We start from the raw sequence: 18,774 nt of genomic DNA, 5'->3' as shown, positions 1-18,774 counted from the left end.
TTCAAAAAACCAGCCTCCAATCAGTATCACACAATCCACAGCATGCTGTTCCTTTTGAACAACACATCACTCTCAAGCGCACATGGATGAATGCGATTCACGAAAGACCCGTCTTCAATGAATCTATTCAAGTCTACGCAGAATGTTCTCTGCCCGTTACGGCCATCTCTCTGTAGCGACTTAGAGTAGCTCCGGCATTGCAAGGTCGTACGTAAATCGGGTTCATAACAGCCAGTTACAAACGCGCCACCTACACGAAAGAATACCATCCAGCTCCCTGCCAAAGGCCAGTCCGTCGCCCTCAATGAGCCGCTCGCGCAAAGTGACCGAGCATCCCCGCTTCCGCGATTTTGACGCCTGGGAAGCTTTGAGAAGACACGGCCTTGAACGAACGCGCTATCAATCTTCTCGTTGCGGGTGAATGGATCATCGATGGTGCTATCAAGGACGGTTGGACCTCCTTAGATGCAAGAGTCGGTAGTGAACGCTGCCATGGGACTGTACTCCTCACATTGATCCTTTGCGTCTTGTGATCGACTATCTGAGAGACTCTAATCTCCGTAGAGTTCGAGACACTCATTATCGAATATCACAACAACTATACTGAAGAAAACTTACAAGTGTTGAACGCATGTTTTCAATCGAGAACGCAACACGTTACAATAGCGCCTTGGAATCGATCACCGACTTCATGGGCCCTGACTGAACAATTTGCATTGTGTCAGCGCATCCCCTTGCATCCTCCACCGTACTCAGCACAATGGAGTGTTGTATGGAGTGTTGTTTGAACATTATTACCAGCGTTTGGAGACGATCTTGTCACCACGAGCGAGGAACAACGAGCCGCTGGAATGGGGGAGTATCATAATGCCGAGTTTCTGCTGCGTGCTGTCTTTACCGAGGTGTCGTTGAATCTCATCGACAAGCTTTCGGGGCAAATACTACCGAGCGGTATTCGGCCGAAAGTTTCAATACAAAACCTCATGATTGCGAGACTCTCACGGAGCAAATACGGCAGCTGTTCCATTTTTCCGAAGTCAAAAAGGCCAATCCGCGCCAAAAACAACATTCCATTGTCATCAGCTTTTTCTCCGCTTCTATGCAAACTTTGATCAACCTCTGTTGGGTGTATGGCATACCAGTCACTTTGTGCATGCCCCGCCTCCTACATCATGAACCAACTGATGATTCAACATATCTCTCAACATACAAGCTCACTTCGGCACCTGTTCGGGCTTTTCTCGCTGACGAGAAAGTGGACAGAAGCTTCAGGATGATAAATCCTAAACACGAGAGCATCCAAGACGAGCCATGCTGGAAGCCCGGCGGTTTTGTTACGTGTTATGCAACCCAATCAGGCCAACTGCTCGGCGCCAACAATGATGCCGAGTACATCGAGGCACTGGAGGAGTCAAGCTTAGCTTATCTGATGTCCGTATCGGCATTTCTCACCAACCGCCACAAACAGAACACGGGGTCTTGACCTTTTGGCTTTGCAAAAGTCAATTTGCGGAGAACCAACTCAGCCGCTCGGGATGATTCGGGAAAATGTCAGATTGGGCTGTGGCTTGAAACCAAACACCAACAATAAACAACAACAACAAACTCCTGTCGTTTGCTGTGGGTTGCAATGGAATCAAGAGAGAGAGATAGACCTTGTTGGAAAGTGTATCGCAGTCAACGCGACTCAACAGGAAAAGCCCTCAACAGAAAACCATCTCATCGCATGCAATGCAAGTTAATACCATTCATATTTAATCATATTGGCGACTCAAGATGGAGGAGGTGAAATGGTCTGCAATCCTAGATCAACATCAATCTACAGTTGAACCCATGTTTGCCAATTTCTTTGTCGTCGGAAACGCGTTCTACTGTATGAATGACGAGACAGAGGCAAACACATGCTCGTCAATAGTGCCAACGAGACGTTAAAGTCCTTGCTGCCAAATGATCCTGAGCACTTGGTTTTCTTGACAAGCAAGCACAACGCAAAGATTGACCAACATCAAAAGTACGCGAACATGCAACACAGAGGCACCTCGATTGAGAGTCACATGGGAGTTTGACCAAATCAGAGTTTCCGAGAATTGATAACAAGAACAGTAATGCCACAGATCGTGACTGAACTCGGCTTTTTTTTTAACGTTGCCCGCTGACAACGACGTAAAGGTTGCGACCCAGAAACGATTGAGGGGTAAATACAAAGCGCCCTTAAAGTTTCTCCTACAAATGCTGATAAGAAACCTGTATAAAATGGCCGATCCTTCCCTTGGTGAGTTCGAGATCTATTATTACATTTATAGCCCTTCTCTAACCATTGTCCTAAGACATTTATTTCCTCCAAGAACCATCAGAAGGGTCTGTTCCAATCGGTAAGTACTATCAAGCATCTGGATAGTGAAGCCTTGTTCGCAAACTAACCTCATTCACAGGAGCAGAATCCCGCCTTCTTCGGAGTCAAAGATGTGGTTCCTTTTTACATTTTATTTAATTCTGTCTATTGCCTCTGCGGCAAGAGTCAGTCTTTCTTTCACTCTAGACCAAGGAAAAAACATGTCTTCCCTCGTTATATATCGCAGAAATGGGGGCGTTCTTATGGGGAGATGTGGTAGGAGAATCAACTCCAGAGTGCCTATTGACTTTTCCCAAGTTACAGTCAACAATGACGGTGCCTTACCTGCATATGGGAACTATGACATGAACAGCACTTATATCATACCCATTACAAGCGGGAACTTCACAATTGGGAACGATACCTACGCGATTCATCCTAATCCTATATTTGCAGGAGGCCCTTCATGCAAGACAGATGTTGACTCTGTCAACAACCGCATTTCAGTTTACTGCACAATGTTGTATTGGGATTATACAGACATTATCTACGAAATGAAGACAGTAGACACCAATTGCTTTGGCCCTTTCCCCCCGGTGAGGGGGCAATTTGACTCGGACTATCACAAGAAGAGCGACCCAATGCCAAAAATAGGTCGTCGTTGTAAGAAGAAGAAGAAGAAGAAGGAAGGAGAACCACTAGCGCCTCTGAACGCTGACGGAGCTGGTTAGTATAATGGCTTAATTAACTGGACGTGACGTAGCTAACATTTATATCAAGGATGGCCTCACCAGAGGTACTTGTACCAGCAGATCTCAGTAAGCTTGCCTCTTAGAGCCTTATTCTCTATCTGCACTCTTGATACTAACTAATTACAGGACGTTGTGCATTGTGGCAGTAACCATACCTGTTGTGTTAGCAGTGATAGGTCGAAGACAGAATCTTTTTCGGCCCAAATGCTAATGGGCTTTGGCATGAATGCCGAACCGCCATCAATAATACCGCTAATTTCACTTACTATAACCTCTCAAGTCACCATCGGTTTCTCGATTACGGAGGCTTGGACTGAAGGGAATTCATATACTTGCCATGGCAACCCAGGTGATCAAGTCTGCATTTGGTACAGGGTTGCCCATACTGCATGTAAGTCACACCTTCTCTATACGCTATAAGCAAAATGCTAATGGATAATATAGTTGTCATTCGAGAGCCCGGTAAGGAGTTTATTAATTCCTGTGAGATCCATGGTAAGCAAAATATGATAGTTGCCCCTAATCGGCAAAATGAGGGTGGTGGGGTTATCTGCAGATACAATGATGAATGCAGATCAATGGGTGAAAGAATCTGGGACTGCTACGGTAGGCAAGATGAACATCTTAGGTACTGTCCACCTCCTGGATATCCACCTAAGTTGTATGAAGATAAACGTCCTCTACAGCAGTGTTCAGAGTCAGTGGCAATATGGAACGCCGGGTTAGAGAGAATGAGAGGGACAATAGCAGCTAAAGGTGAACTGGCATGGAAGGATCAGCAACTGGAGAGCCTGAAGCTTGAAGATAGATTGGAGAGGGAAGATGAGGAGAAGTGGGGGCCTATAAGAGAACGAGAGAAAATGGATATAGAGAGGATAAGGAGGAAACTTGAAGCAGAGGCGGAGGAGAAAAAGAAAAAAATAAATGACGGTGTAAAAGATATCAAAGAAGATACTATAGAAGTGAAAGGAAAATTAGATTTTTAAATCTAAATATACTATATATTATTAAAGTTTAAATAAGGAACTTTCCCAGTATAATAACCTTATAATACTAAAACTTATTGTAATCCCACTCTCAATAGCTCCATCAACAAAACCTCTCCATCCATCAGCCCAGTCAGCGCTGGCAAAGAAAACTCTTCCATGAGGCGTTTTCAGCTCCTTGAGCCAACGACTCATAGCCGGGCCAGGTCCCCAGCAGCTCCAGGTCCCTTTCGCAAGATCATCATTCATCCAGTCGTGGGTGAGATAGGCTTCAACGTCCGCATCAGGTTTGAGGTGTTCCTTGAAGCTTGTAATGATGTCTCCGCTAGCTCGTGGATCTGCGAGATGCCCGCCATAGCCAAAGCCAATGCAATATGTACCACTGTTCTTGCTGGTGTTGCCATTGTGGTCAGAGAACGCAAAACACCACGGGGACTTTCCGTAGCCACTTGCCATAGCGAACCAGCCGGGCTCGGTTTGCTTCAACTTGAAGTGAATCTTGGCACCTTGGTTGATATGACCTGCCTTGACAGCTTCTTGGCGGAGTGGCGAGAGAGGAGGATTGAACGAGATATCCGACAAGCAGTTCCTGAATAATTGTCAGTTTCCAGGTGTAGCCATAAGGAAGTTGGACACTACTCACAACGGGATAGTCGAGATCGCGTATTTGGCTTCGATACGTCGACCGTTCTTTGCAATCAACGTAACCCCGTTGCTTTTCTGGTCGATTTTCTCAACCACAGTATTGAACAGTAAGTGTCCCCTATACTCAGACAGTATCGCCAGTGCCAAAGATGTCATACCGCCATTTCCAAGCTTACAGAGCCCAGCACGCTCGAAAACGCCAGCCATTGAATGGCTACCAAGTGCATACCACCGCAGCACTTCAACAAATCCACATTGAGAACCAGGCACAGAGCCAAAAGAGCTAATCATGGCATCAAACATGTCCTTCTCGACCTGGGGAATGTCCAACTGATCGAGCCGATCTTTGGCGGAGAGATGCTCGTATTTCTTCCACAGCGCAGGTTCGCGCAATGGATCGTGGGGATATGGCATTAAATCACAACTGGTCAAGCCGTCAATGGCAAAGAAAGCATCAGCAACTTTCTGGACTGTTTGGTTTGTCTCTTTAGTATCAAGGTTGGTTGGACCAGCAAAACTTGCACTATAGGCCGTGTACTTGGCGTCTGCTGTTCCTGACGAGGTCTTGAGGTTGCCTTGAAGATTGTAGCGATGAATCTCCGAGTAAACGTGCGGCTGGCCCCTAGATACACTGCATTAGACCTATTCATTCGCCGTCTCATAATGGACTTACCAATGAACCCATGTCCCTCCCATCTCAAACTCCTCACCTAAAGCTTTGGCAGTCCATGTTCTTCCGCCGATGCGATCGCGGCCTTCGACAAGAAGAACCTTACCGGTGGTCAAACTGATGTTTCGAGCAGCGATAAGTCCAGCAAAGCCTGTTCCAATTACAACAACATCATACTTGTCAAGGAGTGCTGGCTCGGATGTACCCTTGATAACAGAGTCTGTTTCAAGGCCAGTTGTGAGGCCGTTGGGGGTCCAGAGATAACCTTCTTTTGAAGTTGGCATAATGACTAGATGCTATGCTGATGAGAAAAGGATCCTGTGAGAATATTCTCAGGGTCATTGATAGAAACATGGCCATCTTAAATGCACTGGAGGTCTCATGGGCTCACTTCCTGATTGGGACAAAATGTACGAGGTTACTGATAAGATGGCCAAAGTGGTCATTCCGACGTTCCGAGGCTGAGCAACCTCGCACTTTACATCCATTTTAGTACTAGACTGAAACATGTGAGCGACGGAAACAACGCTTCTGATGATTTAAACCCCAGACTTTGCTTGCAATACAGAATACGGCATTTACTTGACGGAAGATGCAATACAAAAGAAAAGGATCAATTAACCGAGTGCATCTGTAGATAATCGCAGGCCAATATAACAGCTTTTTCATAACACAGTGAACCCTTCTTCTGTTACCAGTGGTAATCTCCAAGTTTAACGGGTCATCCAAACATTGTTTCTAGTCTCTTCTCCGACATGATATCTATCCAGTGACAGTTCGACATCGCCGAGCTCACATTCTGAACTGCCGGTAAGATGTCCATACGCGCCCAAACCTCCTCTAGTATGAGCATAGCGTTTCCAATTGGCCCCAAACGAACAGCCGCATACATCTTGTGAATCCGCTGTCGAACAAATGTTCGCAGACGAAGTGTTTCCAATCTCTTCAATCCTAGACCTTCTCCCTTTGGACAAACAGGCCCCAGTACACTACCAGCGATCAGTAGTGACAGAAGCTGTATCGATATTGTCCCTGAGTCATCCGGAATTTTTTCCAAGGTTTCCAATATGCTGAATGCCAGTCCCATGACTAGGTGTGGCCTGTCATCGCTATGGCCAAGATCAATAGCACCGTCTGGCCTCTCCTCTTTCCCCGTTGTTTCCGGGAATGCAGAGTAGAGCTCTAATAGGGCAGCCATGCGATAACAGCGAGAAATAGCCAGCAAGTGATCAGGCGTTGTGCATGGATCCCCAATGTTGTCAATAAGACCAACAAAGGGCAGCCGATACTCCACAATCTCACGTTCAAGACTGGTTGCTTTGATGAGTAATTCAGTATACAAAGCCTTCCGATGACTCTCTCCAGACTCAAAAACCCGCAAGCTCCTTAAAGCCTGGTTGTTCCGCACCAGTGTCAGTGTCATTGCAAGAAACACAAAAATGGGCGTTGCAACGCCAGTCCATGGACAAGGCTGAATGAGTGCTGGGGGATGGGGATCACAAAATATGCTGAGATGTGATAAGTCTTCATATTGCTGGTCGAAGAGCGCTGAGCTCATAGCTTCCCAATATACCATAGATGAGACCACGAATGTTTGTGTTTTTGTCATTTGTCTTCTGTTGTCCATGTTTGTGAGTTTGTTGAATGCTATCCATGATTTGAACAGTTGTCGTGACCCATGGAGATGTGGCAGACCAGTTGCAGAGACATCATGCCAAGCCTAGTGAGTCAACATGTGAGTCTTGATCAGCTCAAAGGGGCATATATACTTACTGCAGTCATTCCCAGGAATATAATGCTCAAGAGCAAGTCATCTGAAACGTTCAGAATCCTCTCCCGAGATACCAAGACTGTAGGTCGGTTATCATGCACCGCGCATTCCTTGCTTATAGGAAGCTCGGACAATGTTTGCGAGAGATGTGACATTGCCTCAGTCTGGAACTCCAATGGAACATAGCTGCTGTTTTTGTCGCCTTGGTACAAATGAGCTGCGGACATGCTCAGCACGCAGCTGAAGAGTAGGGGTGAGTCGGCCATCATTCTGGCAACTTCTGATCGGAACGGGTTATTCGCCGAGTCGAAGGATGAGTTGAAATGGCAAACTGTTGTAAAGTAGTGATCCAGGATGAGTGATGTCTGTGGAGTTGGTGTGTAGGACGTCAGGCAAAAAGAGGCATCATCTACGGCCTCTAGCGCAAGAGGAAATTCCTCATCCACTTGGAGATCGTCGTATAATGTCGAGTATTGATCTGAATTCGACGTGGAGGGTGGTTGTATTTCTATCCTGTCCTCCAAGTGCTCCCTGGCATCAGATAAACTCGAACTAGAACCTTGCGTGAAAGGACAGGGTGCTTGTACCTCGGACTCGTTGTCATTCTGAGTCTCGTGGCTTGCAGGCCCTGATTTCAGCTGCGTCGAGTTTGATGGATTTTTGGCACCTGATTCAACCCAATGAAAGGAGTTTCCCGCAGTCGGTGATGAATTAACCAAGTATCTCTCATACTTGACTGACCATTTCACAGGCTTATGATAGCCGGGACATTCGACTCCAATTTTCGCGCACCTCTTACATCCTGGCAGCTGTTCATCGCACTTCACTTTCTTTTCTCAAAAGTTAGTATTATAACGGATTTCTCGTTTCGACAAGGCCGCGACTTACGCGTCTCTTGCAATTAGGACAGCCAGCTAGACACGCCTGTTAGTCAAGTCTTTCACATCTCTGAGATACACTAACTCCGTGTTTTCACCTTCTTCGCACGGCGTCTTTGTGACTCGTCCGACATGGTCACAGCCGGAGCCCGCTGCATTTACAGAGCGATGATGATATTCACATCCCGGCAGATGTTCTCTCTTAATTGAGCGCCCAGACGCGCCACCCCGCATTCCGGTATTCCGGAGAGGAGGTTCCACCAGGATAACGCTTCCTACTCATGCTTGATCGGGCAAAAATAACCGTAGCATACAGACGGTGATTGGATGCCTGAGGTGTTATCGGGGATCCGCACTAGCTAGCTAAGTAAACACGAAACCAGCAGCAACAGAGGATAGAAAAATGCCCAGTCTGATAGGAGAAAACAGATAAGCTATTTTAAGATGGAGATGGATAAGCGGACTTTTTCCGCCTATCAGCGGAATTAAATGTCAATAAGGCTGAAGACGCGAAAGGGTCCCGCCCATCTACTTGCAAGGACTGATATAAGAATCCTCAACGCAGTAATTCCAGTTAGCAAAAAGTGCTTGGCTCTCAAAGCTCCTATATTATTGATTTACTCATTAGCACAATGAGAATACCAGAAAATCTATTCGATCAGTAGCCCAAACAGTGCAGCAACCACCATGTTTCGTGACAAAAGGGATATGAGAGCTGGGATAAATATCTCAGCCCGGCATCTCGGCACGCTCGCTGTGGGCCTATAATATAAACAGGACGACATGACAGGCTCGCCTTCTGTATGTGGTCAGTCTAGGCTAAATGAAAGCTCCATTCTCTATCCATTTCAGCAAATACCCTCTGTCGTAAGGCGGAATACGGATAACTCGGGATATGCCAACAGACCCTTGTATAGAGCTGAAAGAGACTTGCAAAAGTATATTATGGACACCACAAGTTTCATTAAGCAAGTAATGTCTTGGCCTCCTTTGTACAGTAACTTTACTTTGGCAAGCAACGACAGAGCACCATGAAAGCATATGCCTCTTTTCTCGTCAGCTTGTCTGCTTTAGCCGCTGCAGCTGATGTCACACTCACAAGCTCAGGCTGTGCCGACGCATCAGGGTTCGAAAAGTGCCAGGCCTCTGCGAGCAAGAAGACGAGCAGCTGCATCGCACAAGCTCGTCACGACAACAGCCAGGAAGAGCTCCTCGCATGCAGCTGCCAGGATTACGTCGACAACTTCAACTGCTACGCGGCTTTCTGCTGGAACAGGGTCTGGGAATGCGAGTACCAGGAGTACATGGTTTCGTATTTCATGAACTGCGCTACTGCCAAGCAACCTGTTCCCTATTTTCCCGCTCCCAAGAATGCGCCAGGCGCTTGCTCTTGTAACGTCGGGCAGGTTTATCTCAATATCCAGGATGCCATTCAGCAGACGGCGACATGTTCCAACAACGCTGATTCGGGTGATGCGGGAAGCAATCTGCAGCAAATTGAGGGCTGCAACTGCTGTGAGATCAGTGGAGCTCTGTCAAGGTATGTCACACTGCATGAACCATTGAGACAACAACACTAACATGCGATAGTATCGTCGAGATCTGCCCGAAGACGGATCCCAACCTTATCGGCCTAAAACAAATATCCGCTCTCGAGTCCGAGCTAAACGTTGACTACAAATCTTGCGGGTCATATATGGAGACGTACGATTGTTCGTCCCAACTATCATACTCTTTGGATGGTGTTAGCACATACTACAAACCCGATGATCCCCTCAAGACTGGTACCGCCACCTTGAGCAACGACCCAGGCTCTGTCACGGCACCGGCCAGCGGAAAGGTCTTTTCGTACACCAACGGTGGCGATGGAACTGTCTATACTATCACTGCTGCCGGTGTTGGCAAGGACAATTCTGGTAGTAAGGGGAGCTCTGATAACGATGGAAGTTCCGGTGCAAGCAGGGATTTATCAGGCTCTACTGGGACCGCAACTGCGGATAGCAGTAAAGCTACCGAGACCTCTGAGAAGAACGGGGTCGATAAGTTGGCTACTGGAGGTATCTTGGTGATAGGAGTGATACTTGTTTTAAGTCTTGCTGTAATTTATTAGCCTTACCGTTAATGGGAATAACTTATCACTTTAGCAAGCAACAGGTTCGAGCATAATAGGGAAGAGTATATATAGTAATTTGTCTAATAATTAATAGCTAGTAAGAAAGAGTATTAGGAAGTAGATATACGCTATTAGCTGTCTAGAATTAACAGTAAAATAAACAAAATTATATAAGAAATAATATCGCTAGTCTTAAGCAATATAAGCATCTGTCTCTATAACACCTATTACTAATACCTCATAAAGCAAAGCTTAAAGTCTGAAAATATTCTAGAATGACATAGACACTCCCCACTTGTGTAAAGGGGCATAAGGGAATGACATCATAGTGCCTGTATATTAATGTATCTATAGCCGCTTTGACAGTATATGATCTGATTCTAGATAAGAAAGTGCGGCTGAGTTGAGTTAACTATATGCTCACTAGGTGATTTAACCAATTGCAGTAGCATAAGCCCTCCCTACCTAGACTGGATCTGCTCAGAATCTTTATACCCGAGCCGCTGTCTCAGAAAATAAGCCACGCCATCCTATCAAGGGCAGATCGCCGATTAGGTCCCGGCTGTCTCGTTAAAGGTAGATCACTGATTAAGTCCTGGAACCTGTTAGCGCTTTAACGAAAGGTTTCTAACCTTAACACCTACCTGAGTAAAGCCTGAAGATCGGTCGGTCTTGGCCCCCTTGCTTTATAGAATATAAGTTTTAAGATAGTTAAGACTTATCTAGTAATAAATAAAGCAAGGGACTCGAGATTGCCTTTTATAAAAAATGGATATGTTATTATATAGTAAGTAATATGAAAGTTATTCTTTTAGTATTAAATTACTAAAATTAAATTACTTAAACTATAGTCTAAACTTAAGGAAAATACTAGGATTAAATTACTCTATTTAGTATAGTTATAATAGCTAAATACCCTAATACTTTAATAACTATATATAAAACTGCTATATCCTAGATACTAAATACCTACAATAGAGAGGCTGGTTGAAGATCTTCCAAGACACTGATTCAGATAATTATGCGGCTACGGAGTCGAATCTCCTGGGATAAAAGCCCTGCAGCATGGCGCAGTGCGAAGTGGTCTACTCCGATAAGGAGCCTTGATATAACAGGCTCAGTGCATCAACACTCATCGGCGGCATCGGACTCATCTCCGCAAGACTGGAACATTGCCATTGCCTCCTTAGCACGGCCTTTCTAATAGATGTGAAATTGTAATTATTTAACAGAAGCTCTTGTCACCTGAGAATCTTTCTTACTGCATCACATCACACAACTATCTATCCACGCGATGAATCCCAAAACCTTTGCTGTAACGAGGTATGTTCAAACGCAACCCGATAGACATAGTCTCATTCGCTAACTGTACGTACAGTACACGGAAAAGAAAGGTTTTGCCGAAGAAATTGGCGAAGGCAAGATATCCCTTCCACTTATCCACGCTCTCGCCACCAAGTCGCCTGAACAGGGCCGCCTTCTGAGCATACTCCAGCAGCGCAAGTGCGGCAATGGACTGTGCCCCGAAGTTCGCAAGCTCGCTCTGAAGGATATGATCGCCGCTGGGGGGATGGAGTACGCTAAGAAGACAGCTCTTGGATTGCAGGATTCAATTACAGAGACGCTCTCCATGTACGAGAGTAAGGTCGGTGAGACGAACTGGCTCTTGAGGTTGGCACAGAAGAAGTTGGAGATTGAAGACTAGGCTGGCTGCGTGGTGTTTAGCCCGAGACTGATAGCGGAAAGTAGAAGAAGGGGATGGATTTAGAGATATGTGGTAAGAATATACAGAGGTTTGCTGCTCGCTTGTATGTTACTATTGGTATGGAAGTTTTTATACAGATTGGTAAAGGTGTCTTAAGCCGTTTTACATAAAGAGCCTAAGCCATGACATGCGCGATTGAATCTTTTCCTCCATCTTTACCGAGACATGTTACAAAGAAAGGTTCAACGTCTGAAATGTGTTGCAAGCCTCCTCCAAGAAAAATCGCACCCTCTCCTCCTCAAAAAAATGCGCTCTCGCAATAATCGTAACCTTCAAGCTCATCCCATCAGGCTCAACCTCTCCCACTATTGCCAAGTCATACAGCGGCTCATCCTTCCTGAGTTCAACATGCTTCGACAAGACCCCCATCTCAACATGTTGCTGATCCACTTCACTCTCGGGATGATACTCAAAGTTATGGTATGTAACACAGCATGCGAAATTCGTGGTAGAGTCAGGCCAGTCTGTGCAGTTGCGTTTGATCTCCTCGAAGCCGAGGGTCTCAAATGGCAAGCTTCGTAGGTATTGATCTTGCATGTCGCGAAGCATCTGGTGATGATTCTCGTCTGTGCCTATGTGTGCGCGAACGGGAACGGCGTTTGTGCAAGGGCCGATGATGTCCTGGCAATTGACCGGTAATCCCTGACGACCTGAGACAATGCGACCGAAGACAACATCGCTAGACCCAGACTCTTTCGAGAGCACCAAAGCACAAGCCGAGTTGAACACCGTCGCCTGCGTAGCGATGCTGCTGCGGATGGCCTGGCTGGGAACGTCGACGATCTTTGACAAGTGCAAGGTCTTCGAAGGTGACACCTCCCGATAACAAGCCGCGTTACTCGTATTGGTCAAAACAGTCATAGGAGAATCGGCAATCACGTCACGCCAAAACTCAAAACCCTTCTCTTGACTGCTGGCTGTATACTCCATGTACCGCCTGAACTGCGTCGGTGGAAGAAGTGACATGCCGTTGAAGAGGATGTGCAGGTTACGCACGATGGGCTCTAAACTCAAGCCATCATACAAAGCGTGTGATAGTCGCAGTAGTACACGAACTGAAGATGGCTGCTTGAGAATAGCGATGCGAATCAACGACTCTCCAAGACGAATGGGGTCCTGGGCATGCTCATCTAGGAAATCGTTGGTGGCAGTGTTGACGTTTTGGTTAGTGATAATCGTCTCAATCGGCACGTCGAGATGCTTCAGAACCACTTGGTAGAGCTGGCCTGAAGCTAGCACAAAGGCTGTTCTGAACATGTCGATGTGCTGAATGAGGGATTGGCAGGCCCTGACAAGAGTGGCTGGGTCTGAGTCGACTGGGAAGTCAATGTAGAAAGGCGTGAGAGGTCGTGGGGAACCAGTCCCAGGACTGAAGAGGAAGGACTTTTGCATCTGTGTACACTGGTACATGTCCTGGATTGACTCAAATGAGACGTTGAGCTGTGAGCAAACCTCTCGTTGAATGAAGTCTTGCGGGTCCTCCAGTGAAAGAAGCTCGAATGGGTTGTACTCATCGACCTGAAGCTCGTCATCACCCGTCCCCGAGCCAGTAGACTCTAGCTTCTTGGAAAGCTGGAACAGAACCGGGTAGTCAAAAATATCCTTGACCACTATAGTAGCATCCAATCGCCGACCAAGCCTCATGGCCAGCTTCGTCGCCATCATCGAATGTCCACCAAGGTCGAAGAAGTTATCCGTGATACCGACTTCAATACCAAGAAGCTTGGATGCCTCATCACACAAGATGATCTCAGTCTCAGTCCGAGGAGCGACACGGGCAGACCAGCCTTGCTTGTCTTGACCATTAGTCAGCGTGGTTCGTGAAGCAAGTCCTTCGCGAATGACGACGGCGAGATGCGCAAAGACGGGATTGTCAAAGACGTCTTTCACAGTGACGCGAACATTGAAACGCTGTTCAACTCGCGAGATGAGCTTGGTGGCCAAGAGGTAATTGCCAGCGAGTTTAAAGAAGTCATCAGAGATGCCAACCTTCATTCCAAACGTCGCAGTAGCCTCACCGCAGAGTATAGCCTCAATATCGCTAATAGGCACCGCTTGTGCAGGCAGTGCAGTCTGCTGCTTGGGTATAATTCGAGCCTGGCGCGCAAGCTCTTTCCTATCAACCTTGCCATTTGGATTGAGAGGCATCTGATCCAGCACCACGATGCTGAAGGGGACCATGTACGACGGGAGCAGAGACTGCAGGCGCTCGCGGACTTGAAGCGCGGCACGACGACGCTGTAACCCCTGTAGTGGACGATTGGCAAGGGTGGCTGAGCCTCGGAGGTGATTGTCGGTCGGGAACTTGATCAGCGTGCGACGATTGTCCGAAGATGATGGGAGGCGGTGGAAGACGGCATCGAGGGCGCCGCCTTGAGACCACTGACGCGCTGCGCTGACCTCCAAGCGATATCCAGATTCTCCAGCTAGTTGGTGAAGGTCAGGAACAGAAAGAGATGCACGGCTCTTAGTATCAGAGCGAACAGCCGAGATCCATGCAGCACCATCCAGCTTAGACTCATGTTCTGCCTCGAGGGACTTGACGACCTGTCGCTCGAAAACGGTCTTGGAGAAGGTAATGTTGCTGATAGCTACTATAGCTGAATTTTTTGAGCGTCGTAGAAACTGCAAGAGAGACGTGCGATCCATTCGTGATGCCTCAAAGTTGACCCAAGCGCCCTTCTCAATCGTATGCACAGGCACTGAGTCGCTATCGCGTATATGAACCACAGCCGCATATCGATAGGCACTGAGCTCATTCGTAGCATCCATGCTCTTTGGCAGAATCTCAACATGGTGAACCAAATCAGGGAAGCGACCTTGTAGTGTCGTGAAGAAAGCTGGTTCGACAAGCAACTCCTCCTCGCGCTCCTCCAACTCCGCCATCTTCTGCCTAACAGCGCCCTTGGTCGCGTTGTCACCTAGAGTCCTGAAAGCTCTGGCAGCGAGGAAGTGCTTGTTGGTAGCGTTCGTTCGCATGTCGCCAAAGAACAAGCGCTTCACACCGGGGAGGTGGACCAGGGTGTCCGCTACTTGGGTCAAGTACTCTGGTGAAGGGAAGTATTGCACGACTGAGTTGATCACCACGAGATCTGGGTGAAGATCGCTCATTTGGCTGATGTCCTGCGCTGTGCCGACGTGGACCTCGGCCCTGCTTGCAAGAGATGGGGCCGACTTGATGACGCTGTTGGTGAATGCAGCGGCTGACTTGGATGGTTCAAGACCTCTGTAACTCTGAAGCCCAACGCCGAGATTGAGCAAGATCATACCGCTACCAGTCCCAACCTCAAGGACATGACCTGGAGCCCGACCATCACGAAGCGTCTTGATAGTATCATTAAGCCACTCCTGCATCTCCACCTTGTCAATCTCACTCCCATCATACATAGACGTCCCGCCCTTGAAATCACTTCCAATAGTAGACGGATCAATGTCGCCAATATCGGCATACATCTCACTCGCGAAATGGTCCTGCCATCCCTCAACCTGGTTATCATTCGCGTCGCCCTCCAACGAATGATCATGATCAATGATGACGAAGCCAACCAAGTCTGCTTTCTCATCATCATCCTTCTGCACGACAACAGCAGCGTCACGGACAGAGCTGTGACCAAGCATAGCAGCTTCCACCTCCGCTGACTCAATACGATTGCCTCGGATCTTGAACTGCGTATCAATGCGACCAAAGAATTCTATGAGGCCGTCGCCTACTCGGTAGCGTACGCGATCGCCTGTTCTATAGGCTCTCACACGCTGGCCATCGACTTCAATGTGAATGAAGCGGTCCTTGTTAAGGGCTGGGTCAAAGTATCCTCGCGCAAGACCATCGCCAGTGACGACGAGCTCTCCCATCACACCAACACCAACGAGCTGCTGATTCAGATCCGTGACGTAAGCTCCAGAGTTGTTGACAGCTCTTCCGATGGGAACACCATTGATGAACGAGTCACCAACAGCGATAGGATACCTCGTGCTCATGATACCATTCTCGGTCGGTCCATACCCATTATAGCACTGTCCCCGAACAAGTCTCTGCGCCTCAATGGCATCCTGACCATCGAAGCGATCTCCAGCAGCCATGAGAAAGTCAAGACCTCTCAAAGCATCGCGCGCATCAGTGAGATACAACTTCAACAGGGCAGGTGCCATGCAAGCAGCGTTGATCTGTTCCTTGATGAACACGTCTTGAAGCGCCTTGACATCAAGAGTAGTCATGTAGTCAATGCAGACTAACGTTCCGCCATTGAGGAGGGTGAAGAAGATCTCGTAGGTAGCACCATCAAACGCAATGTTGAACATGTGGGCTGAGCGCGGTTGGACTGGGAAGTCGAGGATGATGTTACTTGTCATGGGACGGACGATCACGCGGTGCTCGACCATGACACCATGGCGCAGAATCTGGAAAAACACACTGACCGCATTCTCAACAGTCTCAGGCTTAAACAAATCCGTCGCAAAGTTACAACTGCCCTGGAGGCCATCAGCCTCTTGAAACAAGTGAAATTCAATATCAAATCGCGTATACGCCTTGCTAGACACAGCCTCCGACTCAAGACCCTGAAGCTCAAACCGCCCAAGATCCTTCTGCGAGTGGACCGCAAAAATGAGCTGCGCAAGCGGTGTTCGCGAAAGATCTCGTGAACCAGGTAGCATTGTTGACACGACGCGCTCGAAGGGTACGTCTTCGTTCTCAAATGCCGCGGTGGTTGTAGCGCGGACTTGATGGACTAAAGAGCTGAAGGTGTCTTCGTCGTCGACGTTGATGAGCATGCACTGCGTGTTGACGAAGAAGCCGATGATGTTCTCAAGTTCCCAGCGATTACAGTTGGCGATGGGTGTGCCGATGACAGCGTCGTCAACGCCTGTGAGACGATAGTGCGCTGCGCGGAAAGTAGCGAGTAGCACGGCGAATGAGGTGGTGTTGTTCTCGTTGCAGAAGTCACGTAGGTTATGGTACAGTTCCCCATCGATAGAGACTAGCACAACACCAGCTTCACCGGATAGAAGGGCCGGCCGAGGGAAGTCAGTGGGTAACTTGGCCGGCGAACAATCAGCGAGTTGTTTCTTCCAGTAGTCAAGCTGCTTCTCATGTTCGAGAGCTTGAGCTTCTTGCTTCGGCCACATGGCAAAGTCGCTGTACTGGATGGGGAGAGGGTTCATGGCTGAAAGGGGATCGTGGCCTTGAAGAGCTGCGGCGTAGAGTTGGCTGAGATCGTGGCGGAGAACGTCGATTGACCAGCCGTCGGAGATGATATGGTGCATGACGATAGAAAGAACGTAGTCAGTATCGGCCAGGCGGATGAGGAGCGCTCTCCACCCTGCTTCGGAGGTGAGATCGAATGGAGTGGTCTGCTCTTGCTCAAGGAGTCGGAGGTAGTCGCCGTCTATGGCTTCGACAATTCTCAATTCTTTGGACAGGGTTTGGTGAGTAATCTGTACACCCGCGCCGTCGCGGTCCTCGAAAGTAGTCCTCAGGGTCTTGTGGCGCTGTTCCAAGGCCATCAGAGCTCGACTCAAAGCATCAACGTCTACCAATCCTCGCATCCTAACAGCGTACGGAATCAAGTACCATAGAGCGCCAACCTCGAGCTGATCCAGGAACCAGAGTCGGCCTTGAGGGTAGGACTGTTCAACAGGCCCATCGCGAGTGGTCGCTGGGATGAGCGCGTACGGAACAGCGCTACCGTTGATGATAGTTTCAAGGCCAGCGAGCGTAGGGTTCTGGTATATGTCAGAGACCTTGAGCTCAATGCTAGTTGACCGAGCCATGTTGACCATCTTGATAGCAGTGATGGAGTGGCCTCTGAGCTCAAAGAAGGTTGACCCAATGTTGGAAGCGCTGGGTTCGAGGCCCAGGCATTGACACCAAACCTCCTCCAGCTTGGATTGGCTGCTGTTTGCTGGACAGCTCAATTGAGATGGTCGTGGGCTTGTTCCTTGGGGCTGCTGGGCCAACAATTCGCTACCAATAGAGCGAAGCTTTCGTCTGTCAACCTTGCCGGTCGCAGTGCGAGGAAGATGCTGCATGCTGATGTAGCACGATGGGATGGAATGGCGCGAGAGGACTTGCTCCAGCTTTGCACTTATGTCCTTAGTCGCAGCAAGATCAAGAATCGTGCCATCTCCTGCAGCCTTGGTTTCATGAGAGGCGATCAAAAATGCAACGAGAACAGTGCTCGTAGGCGAGTCCGATGTCTTGACAGCTTCAACAACAATAGACATATCGTCAGGCAATTGCTGTCTGAGGTGAGTCTCCACTGCTCCAAGCTCAACGCGCTGTCCTCTGATCTTGACCTGCGAGTCTATGCGGCCGAGACAAACAACAGTGCCATCAGATGCATAACGCGCAAGATCACCAGTTCGATAGAACTTCAATCCATCAGGTAGGTGTTTAGAGGGATACCATGCTGGAACTGTTGAGAAGAAAGGAGACTTCTCTGTTGGTGGAGGAATGATGTAGTCGCGCGAAATTCCTGGACTCTCAATCACAAGTTCACCGATTGCGCCGATCGGGACTAGACGATTTGGATCACTGGGATCAGTGATCCAAGAGTGCGCGCCGACCGAGCGACCAATGTTGTTTGGATCAACACCAGATGAACTGATGCTTCCAACGAAGCAGATCGAAGAACTCTCGCTCTGACCGTAGCCATCCAAGAGTTGAACGCTCGGCGCCCAAATGGCGTTGACAGACGGCGACATCTGCTCACCAACAAGCACCAGAGTCTGTAGCCCAGGGACATCATCAGGCTGAAACGTTTCCATATACGACGGAGTAGCCATCATCCAATTGACGTTGGCCCGATTCACGAAAGCAGGAAAATTGTTCATGCGGTCGTCATCAGAGGGAATACACACGCAA

General features: G+C 48.2%; 6 protein-coding genes across 6 annotated transcripts; 3 read left to right on the top strand and 3 right to left on the bottom strand.

The window, feature by feature from the left end:
* Positions 1–2,553: 2,553 nt before the first annotated feature.
* FVEG_09989 (hypothetical protein) lies at positions 2,554–3,879 on the top strand (the record flags this gene model as incomplete). Its single annotated transcript, XM_018899057.1, has 5 exons — positions 2,554–3,058; positions 3,113–3,150; positions 3,211–3,475; positions 3,529–3,745; positions 3,864–3,879. The coding sequence occupies 5 exons, from the start codon at positions 2,554–2,556 to the stop codon at positions 3,877–3,879; spliced, it is 1,041 nt and encodes a 346-aa protein (XP_018757051.1).
* A 212-nt stretch (positions 3,880–4,091) lies between these two features.
* On the bottom strand, positions 4,092–5,669 carry FVEG_09990 (lysyl oxidase-like protein 2/3/4; the record flags this gene model as incomplete). Its single annotated transcript, XM_018899058.1, has 3 exons — positions 4,092–4,659; positions 4,714–5,337; positions 5,389–5,669. The coding sequence occupies 3 exons, from the start codon at positions 5,667–5,669 to the stop codon at positions 4,092–4,094; spliced, it is 1,473 nt and encodes a 490-aa protein (XP_018757052.1).
* Positions 5,670–6,106: 437 nt separating this feature from the next.
* FVEG_09991 (hypothetical protein) lies at positions 6,107–8,168 on the bottom strand (the record flags this gene model as incomplete). Its single annotated transcript, XM_018899059.1, has 4 exons — positions 6,107–7,105; positions 7,159–7,986; positions 8,045–8,070; positions 8,120–8,168. The coding sequence occupies 4 exons, from the start codon at positions 8,166–8,168 to the stop codon at positions 6,107–6,109; spliced, it is 1,902 nt and encodes a 633-aa protein (XP_018757053.1).
* Positions 8,169–9,022: 854 nt separating this feature from the next.
* FVEG_09992 (hypothetical protein) lies at positions 9,023–10,196 on the top strand. The gene is made up of 2 exons (XM_018899060.1): positions 9,023–9,574; positions 9,625–10,196. Exons 1-2 carry the CDS (start codon positions 9,066–9,068, stop codon positions 10,142–10,144), a joined length of 1,029 nt encoding a protein of 342 aa, XP_018757054.1. The 5' UTR covers positions 9,023–9,065; the 3' UTR covers positions 10,145–10,196.
* Positions 10,197–11,441: 1,245 nt separating this feature from the next.
* On the top strand, positions 11,442–11,852 carry FVEG_16702 (hypothetical protein; the record flags this gene model as incomplete). Its single annotated transcript, XM_018905943.1, has 2 exons — positions 11,442–11,462; positions 11,526–11,852. 2 exons carry the CDS (start codon positions 11,442–11,444, stop codon positions 11,850–11,852), a joined length of 348 nt encoding a protein of 115 aa, XP_018757055.1.
* Positions 11,853–12,080: 228 nt separating this feature from the next.
* On the bottom strand, positions 12,081–18,743 carry FVEG_16703 (hypothetical protein; the record flags this gene model as incomplete). The annotated part of the gene is made up of 1 exon (XM_018905944.1): positions 12,081–18,743. The coding sequence occupies one exon, from the start codon at positions 18,741–18,743 to the stop codon at positions 12,081–12,083; it is 6,663 nt and encodes a 2,220-aa protein (XP_018757056.1).
* Between the last annotated feature and the right edge of the window lie 31 nt (positions 18,744–18,774).

Source organism: Fusarium verticillioides, chromosome 9 (genome assembly GCF_000149555.1).
Source record: "Fusarium verticillioides 7600 chromosome 9, whole genome shotgun sequence".
In the NCBI taxonomy this organism is placed as follows: Eukaryota; Fungi; Ascomycota; class Sordariomycetes; order Hypocreales; family Nectriaceae; genus Fusarium; species Fusarium verticillioides.
The sequence above is the reverse complement of the archived record's forward strand: the minus strand, read 5'-3'. Positions and strand labels throughout refer to the sequence as shown.

Coding starts and splice junctions, on each gene's coding strand:
- FVEG_09992 (XM_018899060.1), top strand. CDS start 9,066: ATGAAAGCATATGCCTCTTTTCTCGTCAGCTTGTCTGCTTTAGCCGCT. Junction 9,575..9,624: donor ATCAGTGGAGCTCTGTCAAG/GTATGTCACACT, acceptor AACATGCGATAG/TATCGTCGAGATCTGCCCGA.